The following is a 25,661-nucleotide window of genomic DNA, read 5'->3' as shown; positions in this document are numbered from 1 at the left end:
GTGAGTGAGGTTTTACTCCACTTATAGCAACATTCTAGCAGTGTCAAAGAAGATGAGTGAGTGAGTATGGTTTTGCACCACTATTAGCAATATTCCAGCAACATCACAGAGGAGGGACACCAGAAATGGGCTTACTTAATGTACCCACTTGAACCCGGGTCTTCGGCGTGACGAGCAAGTGCTTTGAACACTAGGCTACGCTACCGCCTCCAAGGCAGATGACCAAACACATTAACCATTATGCTCTCCCATCTGCCCTGGGCCCTTATTCTCGAAACGTTCGTAGCCCTAAGAATTCTTAACTTTGATAAGAATGGACTTAAGAAGTTCGTAGGGCTGTGAACGTTTCAAGAATAGCTAGCCTGTTGTTCTAAACCTGAAAGAACCTCAGTAAATACTTAAGAGTTGTCTAAGGTTTGGCACAATCATAAAATGATGAGATGATAAGGAATATGCCAAGACTAAGCTTTCACCTCTTGACACACCAGCTATTGACACATTGGTGGTTGACTGTAACTACTTTTGTAAGGATCCTTAGCATATGAGTTTGATGGTACAAGAGTGAGTGAGTGAGTTTAGTTTTACGTCGCACTTAGCAATATTCCAGCTATATGGCGACGGTCTGTAAATAATCGAGCCTGGACCAGACAATCCAGTGATCAACAACATGAGCATCGATCTGCGCAATGGGGAACCGATGACATGTGTCAACCAAGTCAGCTAGTCTGACCACCCGATCCCGTTAGTCGCCTCTTACGACAAGCATAGTCACCTTTTATGGCAAGCATGGGTTGCTGAAGGCCTATTCTATCCCGGGACCTTCACGGGTCTGATGGTACAAGAGTCAGGTGAAATCTTACATACATGTGTCAATACTGATCAATACCACCATGATGATCTACTAAACTAAACAGGTCACAGGTGACAGTTGGTCCCTAGATCCCATAATAGCTGCTAAGTCAGTCAGATCATAGGTCACAGCTGGTCTCCAGGTCCCGTTATTACCATTAAGTCCTCCCACCCTCGGACTCCAGCTCCCATAGAAGGCCATAAATCAGTCAGGTCACCAAAGTCCCATTACAGTCTCCTCTCTCAACAAGCATTGCTTACAAGGGACCTCTTCTGCCCCAGAATCCCCATATGCAGAATTAAACCTTAGCCTCATGCGTTAAAAGCTAACACATTACCCACAAGGCTACTTGATTGTTCCCTAAGGATGGGCAGTGCTCTGATAAATCTAGGATTTGAAAGAATCCTACAATCCTTAAAAGGTTTTACCCAAAGAAGCTATTCAGTGTAACTGCTCGTTAAACTTTTTAACAAATGTCCACTGACATGAAAGTAAGAAAGGCATCCACATCAGCAATACATTGCTCTAACGTTGCAGTTTTCATTCAATGAGTCAAATTCTCGTATCAGAGTCTGATTCTGCATTCACTACGACCTTCCCAGACTCCATTTAAACTTTAATGTTATTCAAGGCTATCCATGAAATCGTCAAGTTGACTTCAGACAAGAGTCAAGAACATCCCTGACCTCCTCGTCTACTAGACCAAACCTTGAATTGGGAGTTAGCATGGAGTCACCAATCAGAGCCAATTTGAGCAATGTTAAATGTACCTGAAGAGCCGGTAGTGATAAGTCCAATTTTAGTGGCTTCTTATAGATTACCATTACTAGGGTTAGTACACTTTGTGGTCCTGTCCCTGTTCGGAGTTTTCTAGGCCTACATCAGGCTGGTGGAAATTGCTCAATATCTCCACTGAGATATAAATCACGACTTGTGTTTTTTTTTAGCACGTCTGTCCGGAATTTGACTTTGGACATTTTTTTTGTGACTGGTTGTAATGTCTGTGAAACAGGATAGCTTGAAAGAACTTATCAGTCAGCTGCTGATTAAGTGCATTTTGAAGGAATGAAGACTCTGTCTTTGGAAAAGATGAGACTGATATTGTTTTTCCAAGTCTCACGATCAGTGACTGATCGGTTTCTCAAAGCGATCACAGTGACGAGAGCAGTAATTTTAAAGTCGCGAACTTTAACAGCCATTCCTAGTCATACCACTAACCCTATTAATAGCATTTCTGTAGGCAATAATGACATACATAGAACTGATCTCCAGGAGTGAGTGAGTGAGTGAGCGAGCGAGTGATTTGATGCCTCAATATCAAGGCTGGGGACACCAGAAATGGGCTTCACACATTTTACCCACGTGGTGATACTGAATCAAGGTCTTCGACGTGACGAACGAAGCTTTTACCACCAGTCTACCCCACCCTGAGTGAGTAAGCGAGTTGGGTATAGCTGAACGAGGGAGTGTGTCAGCTGAATGTGGGATACCGGTGGAAGACATCTACCACTTTGCTGAAGCTTACGAGCAGGGATATCGAGCTGACAATCCGAGACACATTATGGTAGCAATGTGGGATTCCAACAACATTTATAGGTTTGTGCCATGCAACTCTGTGCCCCTCCGAGAATGTGACTCGAGAGGATGCTAAACACTCACTTATCTCCACTTAGTACCAAAAACACCTTCAGAACCCATCAGGAAATCTCAGTAATTGATTTAGCTTCTACACCTGCTTATCTCTTTAAGATAACTCTGAAGTCAAATTATAGCAGAAAAGAATACGACACTATCAAATTACAGATCATTAACCTCAGTAAAAATACCCTAGCCATTGCATTTCCCCTTTTCCCTTTGCTTGAAACTGACAGGCAGCAAATCACTGACTTCTACTTTATGACAGACCATGACTCTTTTGTGTTACAAGCTCCGCCACATCCACAAAGCCATCCAACTCTGCCTGTTGCACTTGTACATACTAATGATAGGCCTAGGTGAAAGTCATGCTACCGTTCCAGTACCTGTGAGTCCATTTGAAATTCCCCCACAATAGACTGTACAGTTTGTGGCACTGGATTGGCTGAACACTTCATCGTAGGAGAGAGGTTTTACATCTGGAAACCAAAAAAAGAATGTTAGTGTGGTCATCAGTATTTATCCTGGTACTCTTAGTAGTCAGGTATCAATCTCTAAAGTGTTTGTCCTGGCGCAGAAAAGCTGTGTATTTGACACACAAACTATCTAAAAATATAACAAAGCTCGTAATTTGTTCGCGTTTAAAACCATTTAGTTTTTTGTTTGCCAGTTAACTGCTCAGTGCTGATTAAATACCTGAAAAGATTTATCATTATCACTAAACAATCTGTTGACGTCCTGCTGAAAGTTCCACACTGAACTTGACAACAGTGAGTCATGATGACTCCTAAATGTTCATGTCTAGGGCATACACTATCTATACATCTAGGATACTAAAGGCATTATCAGAAAATTATGTCAGTGAGTCTAACCACCCAATCCAGTAGGGATGCCAAGACAAATCTTTACTTTTCTTCAGATGATACAATTATTGATATATTCAAAACTGTACCAATATTTACATTTGGAAGCATTGGTTTCAATGTGTTTACGTTATAAATGATTATTTTTCATGCTCAAAGATGGCAGGTAGAACTTTTTTATCTCTGAGAACAGAAAATGTTGATGTTTTCAGGGACAATTATAAAACATAAAATTTTAACGTACAAAATACAACTAAATTTTAACAATAATGCCACAAAAATAGGTATCGTGATATGTATCGAATCATGACATGGTTGTTATGATAAGTATCGATTCATGAAACCTATGTATTGTGACAATTCAGTCAGTTGCCTAACAGGTTTTGTTGTTGAAAACTTATTTCTGTAACTTATAAAGTAGTTAGGCATTAAAACTGAAATTCAATCAATGAATTCATGTTGGTACAATCATGTTAGTCTTCTATTAATGTTATAGTTTTGTAAAGGTGTCTATATTTTGTTCATAATTGAGCCAATAGAGAGGAAGAAAATACTTTTGAAAGAAAGGGGAATTTTTTTAACCTGTATAATGAAAAACATCCCAATTTGCTGCGTGGGACCTTTAAAGAAACATTTCATGTCTCTCTTGAGCTGTCACTACACTTTCACAATCTGATACTGGATTTCAAAATCAAGTCAAACTCAGGTTAATGTTTTTCTTCACATTTTTACAAAGTTTCCATGCTACCAAACAATAACACTTTCTTGATAAAAAACAAAACAAAAAAACCACAACAAAACAAAACATTTCAAGGAAGCAAACATCAGAAGACACACAGAAATCCAGACCCGTGAGAAAAAAATTCAATGAAAACTGAAAAATTCTGAAATAAAACTGAAAGTGTCTGCTCAAAAAAAGTATTTGATGAAGTAATGGAAACAGCTCACATCAGAGCAACGCATCCATAACATTTGAATGGAGCCATTAGAGGTTCAAACCTAGCGTCTTACAATATGGCAAGATGTGGTCAAATGTGGCCACCTTTCCTCCTGCCTTAACCTCTGACATTTCCCCCATATCCCCCGAAACAGCAAAGCCAGAAGATGGCCGCCCTATGTCGAGCCATTAACCCTTCCTTCCTGTCATCTTTCCGATGCCATACTCGCGATGGCGTCTGATCACCTTGGTGGAGAATAATCCATAGCCGATGAGGCATAAACGTGCATCATTAATCCCCATAAAAATGTGATTATGATAAACACATGCAAATGATCATGCTAATAGTAGACTATCGAACGGTACGGGTGAACATCGGTTGACCCGGGAATGGATTATAGTGAAAAAGTGGAAATCTGTTTTGTGTTAAACTTGACGAGATCAGTCTCGCAAGTTTCCCTCTCTCACCTTGGTGCAGAGTCAGAGAAATGTGATTTGACATGTGACACTCGAGAAAGAATTCACACTCGTATAATTGTTACAGAGCGACAATATCACCATCTATTTTTTATCTTTAATTTGGTGAATCTGGGTCAAGAGAATGCATCATCCAAAGGTAGCATAAAATTTTATGCATTTTTGTGCATTTTTCAACAACCCTGTTTTGACATCCAGTTCTGAAATGAGACACGAGAGGTACTTGGCAGATGCAAGGCATGTTTCATCAGAAGTATTATATGACACAATTTTGTGACATGAACTCAAATGAAAGAGTTTAAAAGAAATAAATGTCAAACAACATGACTCTGAACCGGTTTTTAATCATTTATCATGAACTGCCAGTTAGTTGGAACCCATAAACCCAGAACTTTGATCCACAAACCTGGAGACACAACAAACAAACCTCCAAACATAGTCACTGTTTATTTTGACATGCTTAAGTTTTGGAAACTGCAAATATGACTAGTGATTGCAAGTTGTGGTTGAAGACTTCCCGTTTCCTCCAGCTTCTACCTATCACCCCATCATGTTTCGTTTACTTCAAAGACACTTGCTACAGACAAAAACCATAATTTTCACACTTTGAAAATATTCCACGATTACCAATTTTGAAACAATCATCGGAATATTTTGAACACCAACTCATTAATATCCTGATAAATGAACTGACCTGTCCCTATCCCTATGACTCTTCTAAGCATGCACTTTTTAAAAGATCCAAGAACTGATGGCTAATCATTACAGAAGCACCCACTCTATCCTCAAAACTGTACCATCCCTCGAGACATCATTAACATTAGGTAACTGCACAATGTAGAACTACCACACGTCGGAATTCCCCTCTGTCCCTCCACTACAGATATCCTGCCCTTGATTCTCCTATTCAAGCCCTTAATGAGTGATTAGACTAAAGTCTAGGTGGATGTTTTATGATCTCTAATGGAATAAAGGGCACACTTCTGGGATCTATTCCCATGACTTTCATCATACACTCAGTCCTCCTACAAGAGTGCCTGATTAACTAGATGACACTCCCATCTGGAGTCTCATCAAGTACATATTTGAACAATATTTTCCAAATGTGCTCTTCATTAGCATAATAAGTTATTAATTCTCGTGGTAATTAAATGGCATCAGACTTGCTCTTCAATGTCTCCTGGTGCAGACGGACAACAGAGGTATGAGATGTTCATATTTACCTACCCCTTCAAACTCCAGTTCTTGACAATGTCTCATTACAAACATGGTCACTCAAGTTGGCATCAATGCCCTTTGTTGCCAAATTTTCTACACTTGTGAGTATCAGTATATTGACTCTGCTGTCAAATTCTAAGAATTCTGTGTGTGAAGTAATAAATTTAAAATGGAATCAATACAGCTGATCTTTACTAATTTCTTATGCTACAAATGTGTCGGTTAAATTCTGACTGTCCGCCCTCGTCTCAGGGTGCTGAATAGGGTTGAAGAGTTACGAGATTCAATAAATGATGTCAACCACACAAAACAGTGACGAAAATTATGAACCACATAGCAAAGTACATATGACACTTAATGAGCCAGATGACATGATTGTAAGCAAGTATGTTTACGTGAATGTCGACTTTTACTGATTTTATAATGCTAGTCTACCAAGAAACCATGCAAATGTTTCACAAGCATACCATACTGCAATGAAAATTCTGACACTCAGCTGACCAACCCTTGCTCTGTCCCTCAATTCTGATATCACCTAATGGTCTCAAATGTGAAGCAGCCAGGGTTCGAACCAGTGACACACCGCACACAGACTCCCTATTCACAATACCATGAGGGCAGCCTGACGAGGAAAAGATGCAGTATGGGTAATTCCCTTCCAGCTATCCCCTCTTGGCTTTTACACCGTGCTCTTGAGACCCATCATAAAAGTAATACACAGATAATTTTCACTTTTTATTGTTTGTCTTCCAGCAATGAGTGTTTTCCTTTTTTTCATTCTGAGGAACCCACTTCAAAATACCCTTCAGTGAAGTGGATCCTGTTGAGGGGATCATAATTAAAACCTTAACCTTTCGTTGGGAGGAGTAAATACAATGTTTTTGGAGAACTTTTTATCCAGAGACAGCAGACGTCAAAGTGAACCTTCCCTGGAGTCAGACCGATGACAAGAAGCAGTGTTTGATTAGGTTTTTTTGAGACAAATTTCACCATCTCACCTGACGACCATCTGTTTTCTTTTTGACTTGGGGCAGGAGGTTTTCGTGTAGCCCAGTTGGTTCTGATTGGCCGGGAACCTAACCACTGCCCGTTCATATTGGCGATTGCGTTTTCTGCATCCTGGAAAAAAAAGATGGATTCAAAGTTATGAAGTGCTACTTTATTCCAATCACTTTGTGGCAATAAATCATGTCGAAGAGGAAGAAAAAAGCAGGAAAAAGTTAATAGGAATGGATGAAATCAGGCTGCGTTTTTCGACAAAGTAATCAGAAAATGGCTCTAAGAATAATTTTCCGAACACAACTGGCTCACGTAAATGAAATTCATTGCTGACGTTTATTTAATACAAACGCAACAGGCATGTTTCTGTCCCTGTGAAACTGCATAAATCGCGCGACACTCTTGTCCTGGTGACAGAAAAAAACCTACACCTTCCTCCCAAAAATCAATAAAAGAGCAAAGAAAACAGTAATGAACTCATTTTTTTTGCTCGCTAATTTACATGGAACGGCACAGAAAGCCTGGTCTTGGGTATCTTCACAAGAACATCCTAACACATACAGGAAAGCAATGTTCAGAGTTTAAATTGCGGGTTGTATTGATCAACACATGTTTTTCTCAACTGTCTTCGCAGAGCTCAAAGATGGGCCAGAACAGACGTGAAGATGTGAAGCAATCTCATAAGCAGCAGGGGATCGCGGCAGAACGGAGACAACTGTTGTCACTCAGCTAACGGCAAGGATTCCACACTGCCCGAGTATGTCCCCATCAGCTCAGCTTTTTCAGTTTTCTCCAAGGTGTGACAATTACTCCGGCTTTGTGAAGTTGAAATTTTCCATAAAATATCGCCTGTTTGCTTGTCTGTTTCAGGGACATGTGTGATACGGCAAAAAGCTGCCCTTCAGGCAAGGCTGTGTCGTCTTGATTAAACACTGACTTAGAATTAAGGCTTTATAGGAACTATCCCATTAAATTGAAGCACATGGAAGAGACTTCCTTCTGATGAGATTTGTGGATATATTTGAAATGAAATGTGTCAGTGTGGGGGTAAGAATGATGGTACAGACAAACACTGATTCCATTTGTCTGTTTGTAAAAGGCTAAGGGGTTGCCTCCATCACAATATTCTGGTTGGAACTGTTCACAGAGGTTGGGTAGTGCATTCCACTACTTTAGAGTTAAATATTTTAGGAGCACATGAGAATGAGTTTGATGAGGTGATAAACACAATTCACTCATCTTGACCGTACAAGAGTGGGCAACGAAGTTGGGCTCATCGCCTCTTAAAATGGTGTTTCAGTTATTTCAAGGGTCATCAACATGGTGAGGAAATCTTGAAGTGACACAGGATGTTAGAAGATGACTTCCACTTTGTCAAAACACAAAGGCTTTGTCACCATCATACCTATGCTCTCACTTAAATGATAAACACCTGATTGAATGATTGAATGAGTAAGTGGAGTGAGTGGAGTGAGCGAATGACTTGGGTTTAATGGAACTTTTAGCAATATTCTAGCAACATCACAGTGGGGGAATATCTGTAAAGGACTTCACACACTATGCCTATCTGGGAAATCAAATCAGGGCTTCAGCAAGGAGTCAGACGACGAGTAAATACCTTCAGCACTCGGCTACCTCACCGCCCCAATTCACATATGAGAATCACTTCAGGCTTTCCACCCCACAGTGAGCAGACATGCCATGATATAATTAAAATGCTGTGTAACCAGAACGAAACCCAACTCACTCTCTACCTCCCTCACTCACTCACATCCTGACTGACCCTGAAAGGGTTACAACATCAACCATGGGATTTCTAGGTTTAGCCGCTTGTCATTTGATACTGTCAAATACAAAAGGAATTTGGAATTTTTCAGACACAAAAGGAAGTTGACAAATGAGAACCAAGCACTGACCATCAAACCTGGTTTTGCCAAATAAGCAATCACCCACCCAAGACGCTATTCCAAAAATTACCCAAACCTTTGACTATTTTGTGCAGTGATTTTATCCTGAACCACTGGTCCTAACATGTAACAATATGGCAGTAGTGACCCTAGACCTAATTAGACCAATGTCATCCATTGATACTAAAACTTTCAAACATGTGACACAATCTTGATCCAAAGCGGTGTCCATTATCCTACAGTGACGCAGCCATACTCAGACACCAGAATACTGTATCAATGTAACCTTTCTGATAAATGAACCTATTTCTACCATCTGGTGTTTTTATCTTCTCCTCCCCCCAATCCCGGGGCTCTAAATGACCTTTTCCGACATCTTAAAAGCTAAAAGTAAGGTCAAATCATTTGACATTTCTTGTCCACAAATCTATCATATTTCTCGATTCTGTCCATACAATAAGCTCATGAATTATTCACAAGAAGACCTCCCAATAAAAAACAAGGAGTGAGTGGTGGTCGTCCTCATGCTCACCTCCAACAGACAAATGGCCATAAAGCAGACACGATTCTAGGCAAAATGATTGTGTTCTTGGGGAAATATTCATTAATAACATTAAATATGGCAGCAATTCTCAGAGATTTACTTCTCTATTTCATTACCATACCACAATTAAACCTAATTACCCCATGTTTAAACTGGTTAGGCTTGAGACTGCACCTAAGTGCAATATTACCACGTTACCAAGTTTATTTGTTTTTTTCCTTTGGGTTGCCAAACTTGATCAGTCCTATCTGATAACAATGCCTTTTCCATGACGAGGCCGAATACAATACACTTAATTGTCACAAAAATGCTGTTTCTCTTCCATTTTCTATCTATTAATCCAGCAAATGGGAGAACAAATTTGCCTTGCTTGATAAACAATAGTCTGCATGCATGCCACGCAGAGCTGGGGCGATACGGTGCATGATGCATCCATGTCATAGCTCTGGTTTGTGTATGAGGAGGAGAAGCCTCACCTTCTTCAACTAAATGGAATTACTCCCCGCCAGACAGTTCTGATTTTTATCGGAGCTCTTGGTGAAGCATGGAATCGGTAAACAAAAGTGATGAATGGGACAGTTAATGAAGGCATATCATTTTGAATTACCACCATTCTTTTCCATGGGTGCAATCACCAAAAGGAAACAAAACCATTTTCCACACGGCTGCTTCAATATGATTTGGCTTTTACCAAAACAGAAGTAGTGTAAGTTCAATGATTTTTGCTGAGATATTTAACTAGCCAATTCGTGTAAAAGCCTGTGGAAAAAGTGTAATTTATTCAAAGTAATTTGACTCTACGAGACACATATACCATCCTGGGAAAGAGGAAAAATTACTAGCTTTGAGACTATTTATTGACAGCGTGTGGAACTAATTGTTGAATGATACACATCTCTTAGGGAAGCTGTACCTTGGGACCATGGAAAATGACACAATTTCTCCCGATTCCCAGCAATCGTCATGGTAACTGTCGGGATAAAATACTGGCGTGTTCGAAGCCTGTCATTAAGCCAGAATGTTTGGGTTGCCTTCCTTTGGCTTGTGTTTTCCTGTCGTGGATACTGTCCATAAACCAAAACTATTGTCTGCTTGGAACTGTTTAAAGGACCGAAAACTTCTGGTGTTGTATATCAAAAGAAAGTGTTTAATATTTTCAGGAATAAACACATGACTTGAACGGAGAGCTACTACATCAGTTGTCTCCCTTTACAAAGTGAAAATATCAAAAGGCAAGGCAGCAGGATGAAAAGAATTATTCAACCCTTTCTGAGGTCCCAAAGAGAAAGTGCTGTTGGAGAAAAAACACATACTTTCCCTTGCTGATAATCAGTCAAAATAAAAACTCAAGGGACATTTCGCCTGAGTCATTTTGTACAAAGAGAAATCTATTACACGTTCTCTATTGGAGAACTTCAAAGGCCATATCCCACCCCTGCCTTCCATTCTGCGAGCTTTTTCACTTTCTTGCTGCCAATATAAGTTGATTAGAGACCTATTACAATTTTTTTTAAAAACATATAAAGAGAGCATTTATGCAAATTTGGATCTCTTCTCAATGTTACTGTGAGTGAATTTGAACAAAACTGTTTAAATAAATATCAGAAAACATTGACATGATTTCAGAACATTAGGCAAGGATGCTGTAGCATAATGGACATTAATCGAGCTGCTTCTGTTATGGCATTTGATAAATGTAATACCAAACTGACTGGTACGTTTAGTTGAACTGTAATCACTCACGGTGACTTCTCTGTGGTTTAAAGTCACACTGCCTATTTTGATAAATACCATCAAACAGATCTGTCAATATCTGATACTCTTTTAGAAAGTAAGTAGATAAAATTTCAGAGATTTCATGTAAATCTGACTGCGTCAGTGAATAAGATTTTACGTCATCATCAATGAATTTTGAGCTTTATCAGACCATCACGCGCTATAGCTTCAAGTGAAAAAAACTATATATGCATGTCACATCCGCAATTTTTCAACTTCAAGACAGTAACCACAGTATTTCATTCATAATTGTTTGGTGTAGCAGACCAGAAGATTTATTTCATGGCCTAACGTAAATATATCATATTTAAGCACTCTTCCACTCGGAATACAAACAAAAACAATATTCATGAACTGAAAATGAAATTTTTTTCTCCAAAAGTGACAAAGACAGACATATTATTTCATACAAAATAAATGAAATGGAATATTTGAGTTTTTAAATTCCAAAATGATATAACAAAACTTACAACTTACTTCGAAAACTTTTTAGAGCTTTTGAAATAGGGCCATCAATCTCAACCTTGACAACCCACTTCCAACAAATGCAAGAGAAATACAAAATATTGGGTTTCATCCTACTGACTACAATGTGTTTGTCAGTCCATTTGTTATTGCTGAAAACACACAGCTTCATCTCACCAGCCATAATGCAATTGGGACAATATTAAGTGAAAGCGTGACCCTAAGTAGATCTTTACGTTCAGAAATAGTGGCTTTTCGTGAGTGCTTTAACAAAGCATGGAGCACCGTTGCCTTAATTTGGAACGAACATGAAAGAAAGATATTTGGTGAGAAAAGGGGCGTCTCGGCAGCTATTACTTTCACAATAAAATGACCTGGGTATTACATGGTTTCGCTATATTCAATCCCTCAAAGCCCGTTTGCAGTTCCATCAAGTCCACAATGACACTGAAACATGAAGACTCAAGCACGTGCCACCATTGTTTAAGTAGAGACTGAAGCAAATGAGGGTGATCGCACTACGTTCATTAATGACCAGTGAGAAACTACATGAAGATTATTCTGTTAACAAAAATCACTCTTTTTTCGTTGTATATTTCCTTCACGTCTGATGATCTCACAAGTGTCAACGTTTACATTTACTTAGACAGACAATGAAGGATAATACCTGGATGAAATATTGCCATTTTGTGTTTTTAAAATGAGAAAATGATATTGTTTGATAACAAAAAGGAATATTGCTTCCACAAATTCATACCTTGTAAGATATTAACTTATTACTATTAATTAACTGCTGACTATTATAAGATTATTTAACCGGTAAAAAAGAACCTTTGAATCACAACCTTGTATAAAATATTAATGTTCTCCATTTGATATCAATCTATCCTGCGAACAAACAACCTTACTTCATGCACAGAAAAATCAATACAAAGTGTTCCATATTACATGCAAAGACATAAATAGTAAAGAAAAGTTAATCTTCACTGCTCGTCCTGTAAGCTGAAGAGTGTGTTATCTGCCGATGAACCTGACGCAAATATCTACACAGAGATGAAGCAGCTATCAAAAGTCCTACGTGAACAATCTTATCGGTGTTGAGTTGGTTGCTAGGCTAAACATCAATCGTAGGCAAAGCTGATGATGGAATGAAGTACAAACACCAGGGCTATGGGCATCGACTGTCAGTGACATGAGGAAGAAAAATATTGTTCCTCAGGTCATATGTTGCATCTACCTTAACCAGAAGACCAACAAACCTCGGTGAAAGAGTATCACAGAAGAATGAGAGAACTGACTGGGGGTGAGGTGGGGTATCTGGGTGGTTTGGGATGTGAGAGTACGTTTAGCGAGACAAACACTTTAAGCACTAGTCTTCTACCTTTACCAGGAGACATCAAACCTCGGTGAAAGGGTATGTATGACTGCAGGATGGATGGAACACTAGAACAGACGTGTGTGTGTGTGTGTGTGTGTGTGTGTGTGTGGGGTTATCTTTAGTGTGACAAGGAAATGCTTTAAGCCCTAGGCTACCCCAGTGCCCAGGAGACAGGATGGAAAGGATAGTTATCTTGCCGAGTTGGTTATCGCATGTCATTGTATTCTGATTGGATCAGTGATAATGTCATCACTTGAATGTCTTCTCCAGACTACTATTATATAATAACACAGAAATCTTCTACAATAAATCAAATGCATATTTAAATGGATTTACCCACATTTAGATCTGAGAATGTAGATATCTTAAAAATAAACATAAAACTACAAAAAATATATACATGAATAAACCCCCCAAAAACTGTATTCCAAATGGACTAAAAGCCATGCTGAATTTTGGTGTTGTGACGATTGAAACTTTCTAGTCAATTTCCAACTCAGTTGCTCTACCATGTTTATACATTCTCAAGGGTCTGGCAGACAGACTAAAGTAGGGGGCAGGAGCTAGCTCATTTCAGTCACTATCTTTTATGGCATAGCTTTCTATTCAGATTTGAAAATTGTCCAAATTTATCAATTTCTACCAGTTCTACTGACACCTTTACCATCATAAATATTTGCTGGGGTTATTGGTCAAGGTCTCTGATTTAACACAGAAGTAGTCTAAAGCAAAGGTCCAAGCACACTCTTGCTTGTAAAAATGGGACAAAAACAAAATCATAAATGCTGATGTAAAATTCCTCAGAGCAATCCACAAATCTGGGAATAAAGAATTATCTCTTGAAAGAGATTGGTTGGCCACATTTCAATACTCCAATGGTGAATACATCATGCCATGAATTGACCGATTTGGAACCTATTGGCGTATAAAAAGGCTTTCCAATGATCTACAACCCTGATGGGAAAATTGATGTAAATATGGTTGCCATTGTTGTAAAGTGAGTTGTAATGGCAATAGTTGTGTGAGTACAACTCCACGGAACAAAGCCACTATGACCTAGCCGCCTCGTTAAGAGGTCATGGGTCGCCACAATGTCTGCAGAAATCCAGCAAGGGAATCCATAGCTTAGCTTAACCTGCCGATATTTCTCTAATGATTAGGAGGAACGTGGTGGACTCCATGATCACAGGAGTTCCTGACAACTGGGCCTTCCTTGAAGAACACTTACTCAGATTCATAAGACTTGGATCAAGGGCAGGATTGGGTAGATTATCACTTCAGACAAATTTCCTATCTACGGTATATATTACAATGGCATTTCTAGGTTTCCACAAATTAAAGAAATGTTAAGAAGGGTGGGATTTTATTAAGTGTCCAGTCCTTAATCCTAAAATAAACACAGACAATAAAGAAAGAAGCAGTCCAAGAATACTATTGGGTGTCAAAGGGACAAGAAACACAAGAGGACAAAATGAGCCATTTGACAAGCAAGTGGGCCATTTATGCTGCTAGTGGCAAGATTCCAGCAAGGGGATCTGGCATTGATATGACATTTTGTTCGTTGTTCAACATCACGCTCTGCAATATTCGAGTTAAATGATGACCAGCTATAAAGTCTTGGGTGAGACACTCCAGTGATTGACACAGTGAGCAACAATTCACCATGACACCTGTTCACTAAGTTGCCAAGCCAGATCCCCATTTGGCTGCTGAATATGACCAGCATGGGTGAACAGGGACAAACACTAAACCAACATGCCTAAGGCATGAACACCAATGAGTGAGTGAGTGAGTGAGGTAGGTTAGTTTTACGCTGCACTCAGCAATATTACAGCTATATGGCTGCAGTCAGTAAATAATCGAGTCTGGACCAGACAATCCAGTGATCAACAACATGAGCATCGATCTGCGCAATTGGGAACCGATGACATATGCCAACCAAGTCAGCAAGCCTTACCACCTGATCCTGTTAGTCGCCTCTTACGACAAGCATCGTCGCCTTTTATGGCAAGCATGGGTTGCTGAAGGCCTATTCTATCCCGGGACCTTCCCAGATATGTACACCAATGAAAATTTGAAAACGATCCAAGGATCTAGTCTAGATCTTACGAGTTTATACGTTGTGATGATACATTAGTTTGATGAGATGATGCATGACAACACCCATGTCATGTTTCGATACATGTGATTATACCTATTGTCAAGGCATTACTGCATGTGTTTAGTTATATTCTGGACATTAATATTTCATATTTGAGTGAGTGAGTTTAGTTTTACGTCGCACTTAGCAATATTCCAGCTATATGGCGACGGTCTGTAAATAATCGAGTCTGGACTAGACAATCCAGTGATCAATAACATGAGCATCGATCTGCGCAATGGGGAACCGATGACATGTGTCAACCAAGTCAGCTAGTCTGACCACCCGATCCCGTTAGTCGCCTCTTACGACAAGCATAGTCACCTTTTATGGCAAGTATGGGTTGCTGAAGGCCTATTCTACCCCGGGACCTTCACGGGTCATTTCATATTTGAACATGAAAAGATCAACATTTTTCATTCTCAGAGATTAAAAGTTCTAATTTCCCATCTTTATGCACAAAAAATAATCATTTATAACTCTCATAACATCCAAACACATGATACAATTGGAAATTGTAAATGGTACATAAACATATTTAAACCAGTACTTTCAAACTAAATATTGATAGTTTTGAATGAATCGATAATTGTATTGTCTTACGAAAAAGATTGATTAAGAAATTGCTCTGATGTATCCATGCATCCCTAAAAGTAAGCCATGAGAAAACCAAGACGCCATCGTTAACTGAGGATTTGTCTTTCCAATGTTTGTAGGTGCTCACTGACCTATTTTTTCCAAACACCTGAGGGGCTGACCAAAATATCACGGTTAACAATGATTTACTAGGTACTGTATCTTCATCACTACCTTTAGGAGCTACACTGGCTTAACATACTACCACACAGGCCTGGTCTAGGGGCCTGTGGGATTAAACTGATGCATGGGCGTATCCCAGAGGGCTTTAAACTTGCTGGAAGTTGGAGGCGGAGTGGTGAAATGGGGCTTTATGTGTCGTTCAATTGATGGCACTTATACAATGGGCGAGAATATGCGTCTGTATGTCAATATTGACATGTATCTAGTGCTTGTATTTGTCTGGACTTATGCCAGACCTATAGTGCCAGCAGGTTCATTCCTGTTGTTTAAAATGAATACCTGAATCATACAAAGTATACAGTCTCCATGCCAACCAGACTCTTTTATCCCTTAAATCCCAAGCGCCATGTAAGGTAACAGCAAGTACCATTTTGTATGCTCTTTAGTATCTTATGGCTCAAGAGTGAGTGAGTGCATTTTGTCTTATGCTGCACTCAGCAATATTCAAGACATATCACAGGGGTCTGTAAATAATCAAGTCTGTACCAAACAATCCAGTGATCAACAGCATGACCACTGATCTATGCAATTGGGACAAGATGGTGTGTGCCAACCAAATCAGCAAGTCTGACAGTCTGATCCTGTTGGTCACCTCTTATGACAAGCCCTGCTTACTTAAGATCAATTCTAACCTGGATCGCCACGAATTACGGCTCAAGACTCTTTGCTTTTCCGGACAGAAAAAAACAAACAACAACAACAACATGGTGGTTGTCTTGAATTCACATTAATGGAGTGCTAATGTACTCACCACTTTGTTTACAAATGAGACGAAGCCATATCCTTTGGATTTCATAGTCTGTGGGTCTCTGATGATCTTACAATCTCTGAAAGACAAAACAGAGGGATATGACATTTCAAATAAAAATGAAAGTGTGATTTACATTTTGGATATTTCCCATTATATTCTCCATATGATCTTTTCAGGAAATATATATTTTAATACCTCATTGTCTGTGAATGTTCCCCTACATTTGTCCCAAATGGAAAAAAATAAACAAAAATACATAAATCATGTATGTCTTCCAGCGTTGACACCAGGGAACTCTCCGAAATCAAGAGAGGTCTTGGAATCTGACGTTTTACGCAAGGACCTGAAGTTCTGTATCAGGTTGCATAAAGTGTCCTTGCCACTCAGATGAGTGCAACACCCATTCACTACAGTAGGTGTATGCTCATGTTAGAATAAAAATCGTATCGTGCCGCAGGGATATATTACTCAACATAAAAACAGTCTGGTCACCAGATTCACTAGAATTGTTCTAAGACTTAACCACAATTTGTTTTTCATTCATTAAAATCTTTTGGAATAGAATGTCTACATAATAAAATTCAACATTACTAATGATGCCAGTTGGGATTGATGCTGCAAGAAACATTCAATCTTCTAAAATAAACTTATCAATGCAACCATTTTCTGTTTAAACATGTAAAGAAACATGTCTGAATACCAGAACATAATTTGCTTTAAACAGGATGTAAATTGGATTTTGTTTCAAAGAAAAGGCATGACCCTTTTTCAAACATACATTAAGCACATTTTCCAAAATAAATTTATCATCCAGCTTTTTCACCCAATCATAAATCATAGCTCCTTCATCGCTGAGATGCTGGAAAAGCTGTTTATTACAGATTCTTAAGATTATTTTTAGCATCCCTGCACCCTCATATTTCATATCTTATATCTGACATTTTGGGAGATCATCTAAAAGTAATTGACAAAGAAACAAATAATTATGCTTAAGAACAAGGCGCCTTTTTGAGGAACTTAACAACGGGGCATAAGCTCCATAAATAAAGGTCTGACTTGACCAAGTATTGATTGATGTCTTACGACCAAGGAATGCATGCGCAGACTACCCGCACAAGCGTATCATCCACCAGTGATGTTATCAACATTTCAACAACATCATATCAGACAAAATCTCACAACACATGGCTGGGCTCGGTTTCAGGTAATAATGTGTAATTTCTGGCTCCGATGTCTATCATTGGGCAAAAGGCAGTTCTAATACAATGTAGATAGCGGGTTAATTGGAATAAGACGAGATTTCCATGAGAAAGTAGGGTCGACAGGGAAATGACTTATATTTGTTTGTCATGCCATGATGAGTATCTAGCATTCCTTTAATAATTAACTTACAGGAACCAAACCTGCTGAAATTGATCACTCAGTGATGATATTTGAAGTTTTGTTGGCTGTGATATCATAACCTTGGGCTTGTATTAAGACCATTTGGGATATTTGTGTTTAGCAATTTTAAAAACAGACCGTGGGGGTATACATAAAAAAGTAATTGTGGAAAACAATTTGAAGCTGTGCGACCTCATGCTGTTTTAGTATTTATTTTGAGATTTAAACCTGATAGCTAAAACAGCAGGGCATTTGGTAAAACACAGAGTCAGTTTGATGTAAACCTTCTACCATTTTCTTACGTTTTTCAAATACCAAGTATCACTCTCTGGAGTAATTATGGACAAAAAAGCTTGACCATTTCATTTTTGTTCGTCTTTCTTCTCAGTGGGATTACAATGGCATGAAAATTAACAATAATCTTTTTTAACCTGAATTTTTCAACAAAAAAGCATAATATATTAATTCAATGGAAAAAGGAAAATTGTACTGAAAGAAACAGAGAAAATGCTTTTTTCAACACAGGACTCAGAGATTGATCTGTAAATGAAATACAAACTGAAAGCTTGATGGCTATCAGATCCAGTTGTTTTTTCCACATGAGACTAACTGAAGTGAATCAGTTCCTCGTCACAACGGATTGGGCGAATTGAAGAGTAATATTGATGCAATGGTAGACATTCCAACCTTCTTGGGAACCTACAATAACATGAGTTGAACGCATTCTTCAGCAACTACAATAAAGTGAGTTTAATGGAAACATGTGAACACCAATGTGCCCTCTCCATGTTGACCATAAACACTTGACAATGGCCTGCCCAGGCCTGGCAGTAACCCACCACTTTACAACCACCTTTCAAGACGGGCGGAGTGTAAAGACAATTTGCTGGGGCCTAACCGAATCAAATATAAATAAAAAGAATTGTTCTAGAGCGAACTGCCATGGCAAGGAAACATAATGGGATCAATCATACAAGGTTATGTCATATTTTCCCCTCTACTGTCACATGAAAAGATTTCACCGAGCAACACTCGACCACAAGTGTAATGGAAACTTCTCAAAGTCAGCACGTCAACCCGGGCTTACAGACTGAGCCTCTGACAGCAGGCATTAATACTGGGGGATAATAAATGGTGAAAACCGCTCAGCTTCGATTGGACTTTATGAAAGTGTGCTGTGTCTTATTTGGATATTTTTAGTGTAATTGCCAATATGAAAACTGCATAAACGGAATTGATGTTAAACTTTACAGCTCCGGCTCAGTTCTGTAATCAAGTTTTTAACAATATTTTGCGAGTTATAAAGTAAATCTGAGTGGCATTAGGTTAATTCAGGATTTGATAAAATGTTGATGGATTGTCTTCTTGCAAGAAGCAACATGGATTGCCGTTCCACCTGGTGATCTGTTTCTGCTAGGTGGAACATATCATTGGCAGAAGACCTTCCAGCCAAGACCTTCTATTGTTCATGAATGTAGTGATTCAAGTCTGGTCTGTGCCTAATGCACTGTGTTTTACTGTAAATGATTAAACACTAACAGAATCAATAGTATGCAGAACTTCCAAAAACTTGTTTTCAAATTGAAAGAAATAACAAGGGTGAACATCATTTTTAGAAGCATCTAACTGCCGGTACTTCGTGAGAGTGCCATCCTCTTGGGTCTGGCGATGCCAGCCTTGGCTTATAATGGGAGTATTGATTTGAGCTTGGGCAGAGTGAGTGAGTTAGTCAGTCAGTTAGGTTTAGTGCCAGGTCTTAGCTGGACTGCTTCACATATCAGGATAACACCATCAGAGCTAGGTTCAATGCCTATCAATATCACTCACATCATTGGATGTTACTTTAAAGCTGGAGGGAAGACTAAAGTAAGTGAGTGATTTTAGTTTTATGCGGCTTGTAACAATATACCAGCAATATCATCGCAGGAGACAGCAGAAATGGGTTTTGCACACTGTACTCATGTACGAATTGAAACTGTGTCATCGGCGTGATGAGCGAATGCTTTAACCACAAGGCTCACGCACTGCCTATGACGATTTAAGTAGTAGTCTGCAATGGTATGGCGCTGACTAACAGACAATCATAATGAGTACGAAAGTGGGATCTGATAAGACTTAGGAATGAATCTGCATAATTAATCACATCAGCTCAGATGACTGGAGAACCTCTGACCCTTCTGTTATGAAATTTGTCTATGATGAATGCACCTGTTAACTTTTAGCATGGTCCTGGAGGTACCAAGGTGTCATGCCCTTTGCATGATGGGACAACCTATTGGGACACTGCATTCTTGTTCAGTATCAAACTGTTCAGTGTGACAAGGGAATGCTTTAACAGTGGGAGCAGCTTGAGAGGGAAATGGATAGAATGGAATATGAACACTGCATTTGAAATAAGTGCCAGTTAACTGGCCCATGCCTCGTACGTGATGTGTTGCAGTTTCAACACTGTACACGTCCTTATGGCCTGCAGTAAATTTACGTGTCCATTTATTTGGCACTACATGCTGCAATTTTTTTTTAATGAGACCCTGAAGAGTTTAGTCAGGACCAGCAGCTTTTGAAGGTTGTGGGTCTTGATGGAAGCCTGGCATTTATTTTATGAAAATTCTTCAAACTTGTCACAAAGATGTTAGGATAATGACTTGAAACAAGATGAAAGGTGACCGATAAGCAGAGTGAAAAATACATCGGAACACATTCACTGTCATATTTTCATTAGACATAGCGTTATGCTACTGGTCTATGTCTCACTGGTAGAGGTTCCCTTCAAATAAAGATAGACCTGTCTCCATGGTCTGGTGCACACTTCCTGTCTTGATCTAGACACTGAAATTAGTGTGCTGATGAATCTGAAATGCTGTCGCTTTAATAAGGATAACATGATCACGATCAATCATTATCCTGCACAGACAAGGGGAGTATTTTGGTCAACCAAATACACAGGTCAGGATAAAATATGTATATTTGGGAATTTAACTGGAGTAAATTTAACTGACGGAAACACCCTGACATACCTACTCTTTACAAGACAATTTTTGCTAATTTTGATATCAAAATCTTGCCACAACATGGGCCTTGATGGAAAAGAGTGAGTGAGTACAGTTTTATGCTGGTTTTAGCAATATTCCAACAATATCACAGTAGGTGATACCAGATATAGGCTTCACACATTTACCAACAAGAGAATCAAACCCAAGCCTTCTGTGTGAAAAGAGAACAAGGAAAGATTGTAAGAATGCACAGTGGGAGTATCTACAAGACCAGTCTGAATGTTGGCCCCTACAATCCCACATGATCTGAAATATGCAAGTCGTCTGGGGTTAAAAAATTCCAACACCAGGGACAAGTTAGTTTTCATTTTGGGAAATCAAATAATGGTATCTACTAGATAATTTTCACTTATGGTTTCAAACCGGAAATAGGCTTGTTTTTGATATCACGTCTGCTCAAAATATAACCATTACAGTTTGCAGTGTTAATATAGTAGAGTTATCTTTCTTTGCTGTTAATCACTTTTCCATAAATAGTCAAGTTAACATTAATATCAAATACCATGTTGATTTATTCTTTCAAAATAACATCATGATTATGTGATAAAATCAGGGCAAGAGGAAAAATAGTCAGGAAAAAGATACTTTCTTAAAGTCACCTGATCTGTGACAAGCGGCTTTTAAAAAACTTTCTTAACCCCAGGTCATGCAACAGTGCAACAACCCGTTGTAAAAGGCTATTTTAGTGTTACAACTATCATAAGCCTTTGTTAGAGCGTGTGAGTTATGACGACGTTAGTGCTGAGATAGCTGTGCCCAATGGGATCCAGGAGAGAGCAGCTATCCTTGAAATACGACCTACAACTTCCCATGGAAAGAAGACTACCCTACTTTTTGTCATCACAGATGTGAATACTTCATGAGTTTTGTTCCAATAAACCCCCAAGATTCAATCTGCCTTTGTTGCCCATGGTTAGGCAATATTGATATGAAATATTCATCACAATTCGCCATCTCATCTGGTCGCAAAACAAGGTAACATCAAAAGAGTATCTGTGATTACATACACTTTTTACTGCTGTTACTAGCAGAAAGGTATCTCTGCTAGAACTGTCTCATTAATAAGTGCAGGACAATAACACACTTCACCATTCATCATCAAATCCTCTTCTTCTTTTCCTTACATTTTCTTTCCCAAGCATTGGTTCAAGAATGTACACCTCTTGAAGAAAACCATCAAAGAAGAGTCCCACATGAACTGTATTTCTACAGCACATAACACCAGCTGCTCTTGCAGCCAGATACAAAATCTCAATGATGTTACATCTGAAATTAACTTTCACTTTTCTGCACTTTCTTCAAAAGCCAAGCAGTGATTTGAAAAGCAAGAATGTTGAATAAACAAGAATCATTATCAAACAAATAGGGGCTATAAATGTCATGAACCAGACTGTTATGTGTATGGTAAAGTTGGTCAATACCAAAGCATGTGTCTTGATTTAATGAAGTACATCTCTCAAACCGTTGTTTCCAACTGCCTCTGAGGCACCACAATTCTATATGCAGAGTGAGTGAGTTTGGTTTTACGCCACAATATTCCAGCTAGATGGCTGCGGTCTGTAAACAACTGAGTCTGGAATACAGTGATCAACAGCATGAGCATTGATCTACCTCTGCTGAGTTGTCCCCCTTCCGCATGTGAAGAACAGTGATGGTGGGTTTGAATACTACTTTGCCCTTATGTTTCTAGGTTACTGATACTGTACCTATATTTGTGGGGTTCAGAAACTTTAACACTTTGAGTGAGTGAGTGAGTGAGTGAGTGAGTGAGTGAGTGAGTGAGTGAGTGAGTGAGTGAGTGAGTATAGTTTAGTTTTATGCCGCACTCAGAAATACTCGAGTTTTATGGCAGTGGTCTGTACGTAATCGAGTCTGGACCAGACAATCCAGTGATCAACAGCATCAGCACTGATCTGCGCAATTGAGAACTGATGACATGTGTCAACCAAGTCAGCGAGCCTGAACACAAGCATAGTCGCCTTTTATGGCCAGCATGGGTTGCTGAAGGCCTATTCTACTACTTCACAGGTCTTAACACTTCAAACTTACCCACATATGCTTATCTAAATGTGGTGTTAAACCCAACTCACTCACTCACTCTAAACCTTTAGTCTATATTCCTATGATATTTATCACACTTTTGGGATCTAAATGAAACAATACACTGCAACTTTGAAGCACTTTCACCTTGGGGAACATATCTCACAGCCAAACATTTCAGAAAATTTTTCTCCTAATGGATACTGATGGCTACAAATGGACAAACAAAAACTTGGAGGATAGTCAGAGACAAAAGACTCTATAACTTTTGACAAGGTTAATTAGACACATCATATTATTTCAATACACATGACTTATTATGAGAGGTTTGTGTATCATAGGAAGACAAAAACATTCCTACCAAAAGTGGAGAAGTATGTTGCTGGCTGAACCCATCATGCCCCAGGCAGACTTCGAACAATTTTGAAACAATTCTTTTTCCAATGATATCATTTTTCATTTTTCGGCAATAAATTTCCAGGCAATATTTCTCAATAATAACAGCAATAACTTAGCATTGCTTCACAAACGGATAAATACCTATTACGAGTTACGTCTGCCAACAGTGTGCCAGCCACAAGGACTACCCACAGCCAAATATGCAGTTTTGCTGTATCTTATCAAATATTCATACTGAACTGACAGTTAGTTTCATTTATTACAGATGGGTTGAAGATGCATCTATATTCATTTCCCACAAGAAATCAAGTAAATTTCATTTCATATTGGTAAATGATGTGGACTTATTTCAGCATCCCGATGGACCCTCCTCTATCCACTCGAATAACATTTTGACAAAAACCCAAAACGACTTCCCTTCATATTGTATTGAAATGCTTGACACCAAATGACAAGTGTGTTATTGTGTCCGAATGGCCACAATATGTTTCAGATCCAAATACACTGGCTCATATGTCAGAAAGATGTGTTCCCTTTATGAATGGTTTCATTTTAAAAATTATTTTTTATCAACCTTAAACATGAAAAATATGATTTCAACTGTTACTCCAATCACAGCAAATTACTGTTCACTTTCATCAGATAACGCTTCAAAGGTGTCTTGTCCAAGGATCTCATGCAAAACTGATCACAACTAGTAATTTTTATGGGCAAAAAAATCCAATTTCCTAGGACAAGTAAAGCAAAAATCCCCCTTTGGAAATTCATTTGATTAAATCTTTCAAATTATGGTGCAATCGAAAAAGTATCTGCCATGACTTGCCAGGGTTTTATAAAGTTTACTCTATGGTAAGGCTGTCAAAAGTGATCACTGGCCTGTCTCTTTTTTAACTTATCAGCTACCATTGTAACAAAACATGTGAGAGCACAAAGATAGGGGACATATGAAATGCAAGCCATCAATACAACCAAAACCATTTCTTTAAAGATATGATACCATATTGAATGGTAGGAGATTAGTTTTTCCTGTTTCGTTCATGATGCTCGATTAAAATATTTTTTCTAATCATATTCACTGCTCCCTCACAGACTTGTAGCAAATTTGATAACATCGGCCATACTCTATCGATGAAAGAGCTGGAATTCACACTTGCGCATATCAATCATTCATACATGAAATAAAATATGATTTTCACACTGTTTTATCGTCAGCTATTCATCTCTACCAGGAAGATGGAGCCAACACAAATTTGCAACAATCAGTTGTTGGAAGGGGTTGAAATCAACCATTCCTTTAGGTTCAATGACAAGGCACCAGAAGCCAAATTTTATAGATTGAGGACAGCAAACTGGTATGAAATGAAGAAGCCATCACTCAAGCTTGCTTCTGTTCGTTGCTTTTTGTAAATAATTCCCAACGATTCGGCTACTTAAACTTAATTAAATTTGGCCAAAAAATAAAAATGATCTATGAATACATTTTTTGAGTGTGAACTGTTCCTCTTTCAAATGTGTCAACAAGAAGAACAATTTGTTGTAATGAATTTTCTTACACTCTGAAAGGAAAAATATAGGAACTTGATGACAATAATTTTCTTGAACTGCATGCAGAAACTTCTGGGCAAAGGAGGCAAGTCGGCACCAAAAAGTCCACGGAACTAAAAAGGCCAAGAATGAAGATTTTTATGGATATCAACTTCTTTATGTGAGAACACAACATTTCGGAGTTAATGCTTACTCCTTCCTCCCTTTTTTTTTTTTTTTTTTTTCACTTCTAAATGACATTCAAAGAATTAAAAAGGCCAACCTAGAAAACCATCTTGAAACAATTCCGAATTTCTAAGGAAAGAACAAATTAGCAGAACCTATGTATGCCTCGACCAGGTCATTCAGTCCTCAGTTCATAAATATCTGGAATAAACATTTGAAAAGCCAGTTCAAACGTTTGTTTTTTTTCAAAAATAATTATCTGCTTATCATAGGAAATGATGTAAACTGTGACTCTGAACCAAGTGCTGAGTAAACCA

At 38.7% G+C, this 25,661-nt stretch overlaps 1 protein-coding gene across 14 annotated transcripts in view; it reads right to left on the bottom strand.

Annotated features, from left to right (window-relative positions):
* The window catches only part of LOC137265983 (nucleolysin TIAR-like), a 202,271-nt gene that overhangs the window by 19,991 nt on the left and 156,619 nt on the right, over nt 1–25,661 (bottom strand). For all 14 annotated transcript variants that reach the window (XM_067801475.1, XM_067801473.1, XM_067801471.1 and 11 more), the window contains 3 exons: nt 16,760–16,835; nt 6,979–7,099; nt 2,872–2,964 (listed from right to left, as the gene is read on the bottom strand). In XM_067801475.1, the coding sequence (XP_067657576.1) occupies nt 2,872–2,964; nt 6,979–7,099; nt 16,760–16,835 (290 nt within the window). The remainder of the gene's footprint in view (nt 1–2,871; nt 2,965–6,978; nt 7,100–16,759; nt 16,836–25,661) is intronic.

This window comes from Haliotis asinina, chromosome 15, assembly GCF_037392515.1.
Source record: "Haliotis asinina isolate JCU_RB_2024 chromosome 15, JCU_Hal_asi_v2, whole genome shotgun sequence".
Taxonomy (NCBI): domain Eukaryota; kingdom Metazoa; phylum Mollusca; class Gastropoda; order Lepetellida; family Haliotidae; genus Haliotis; species Haliotis asinina.
This window is presented reverse-complemented; position numbering and strand designations above follow the sequence as displayed.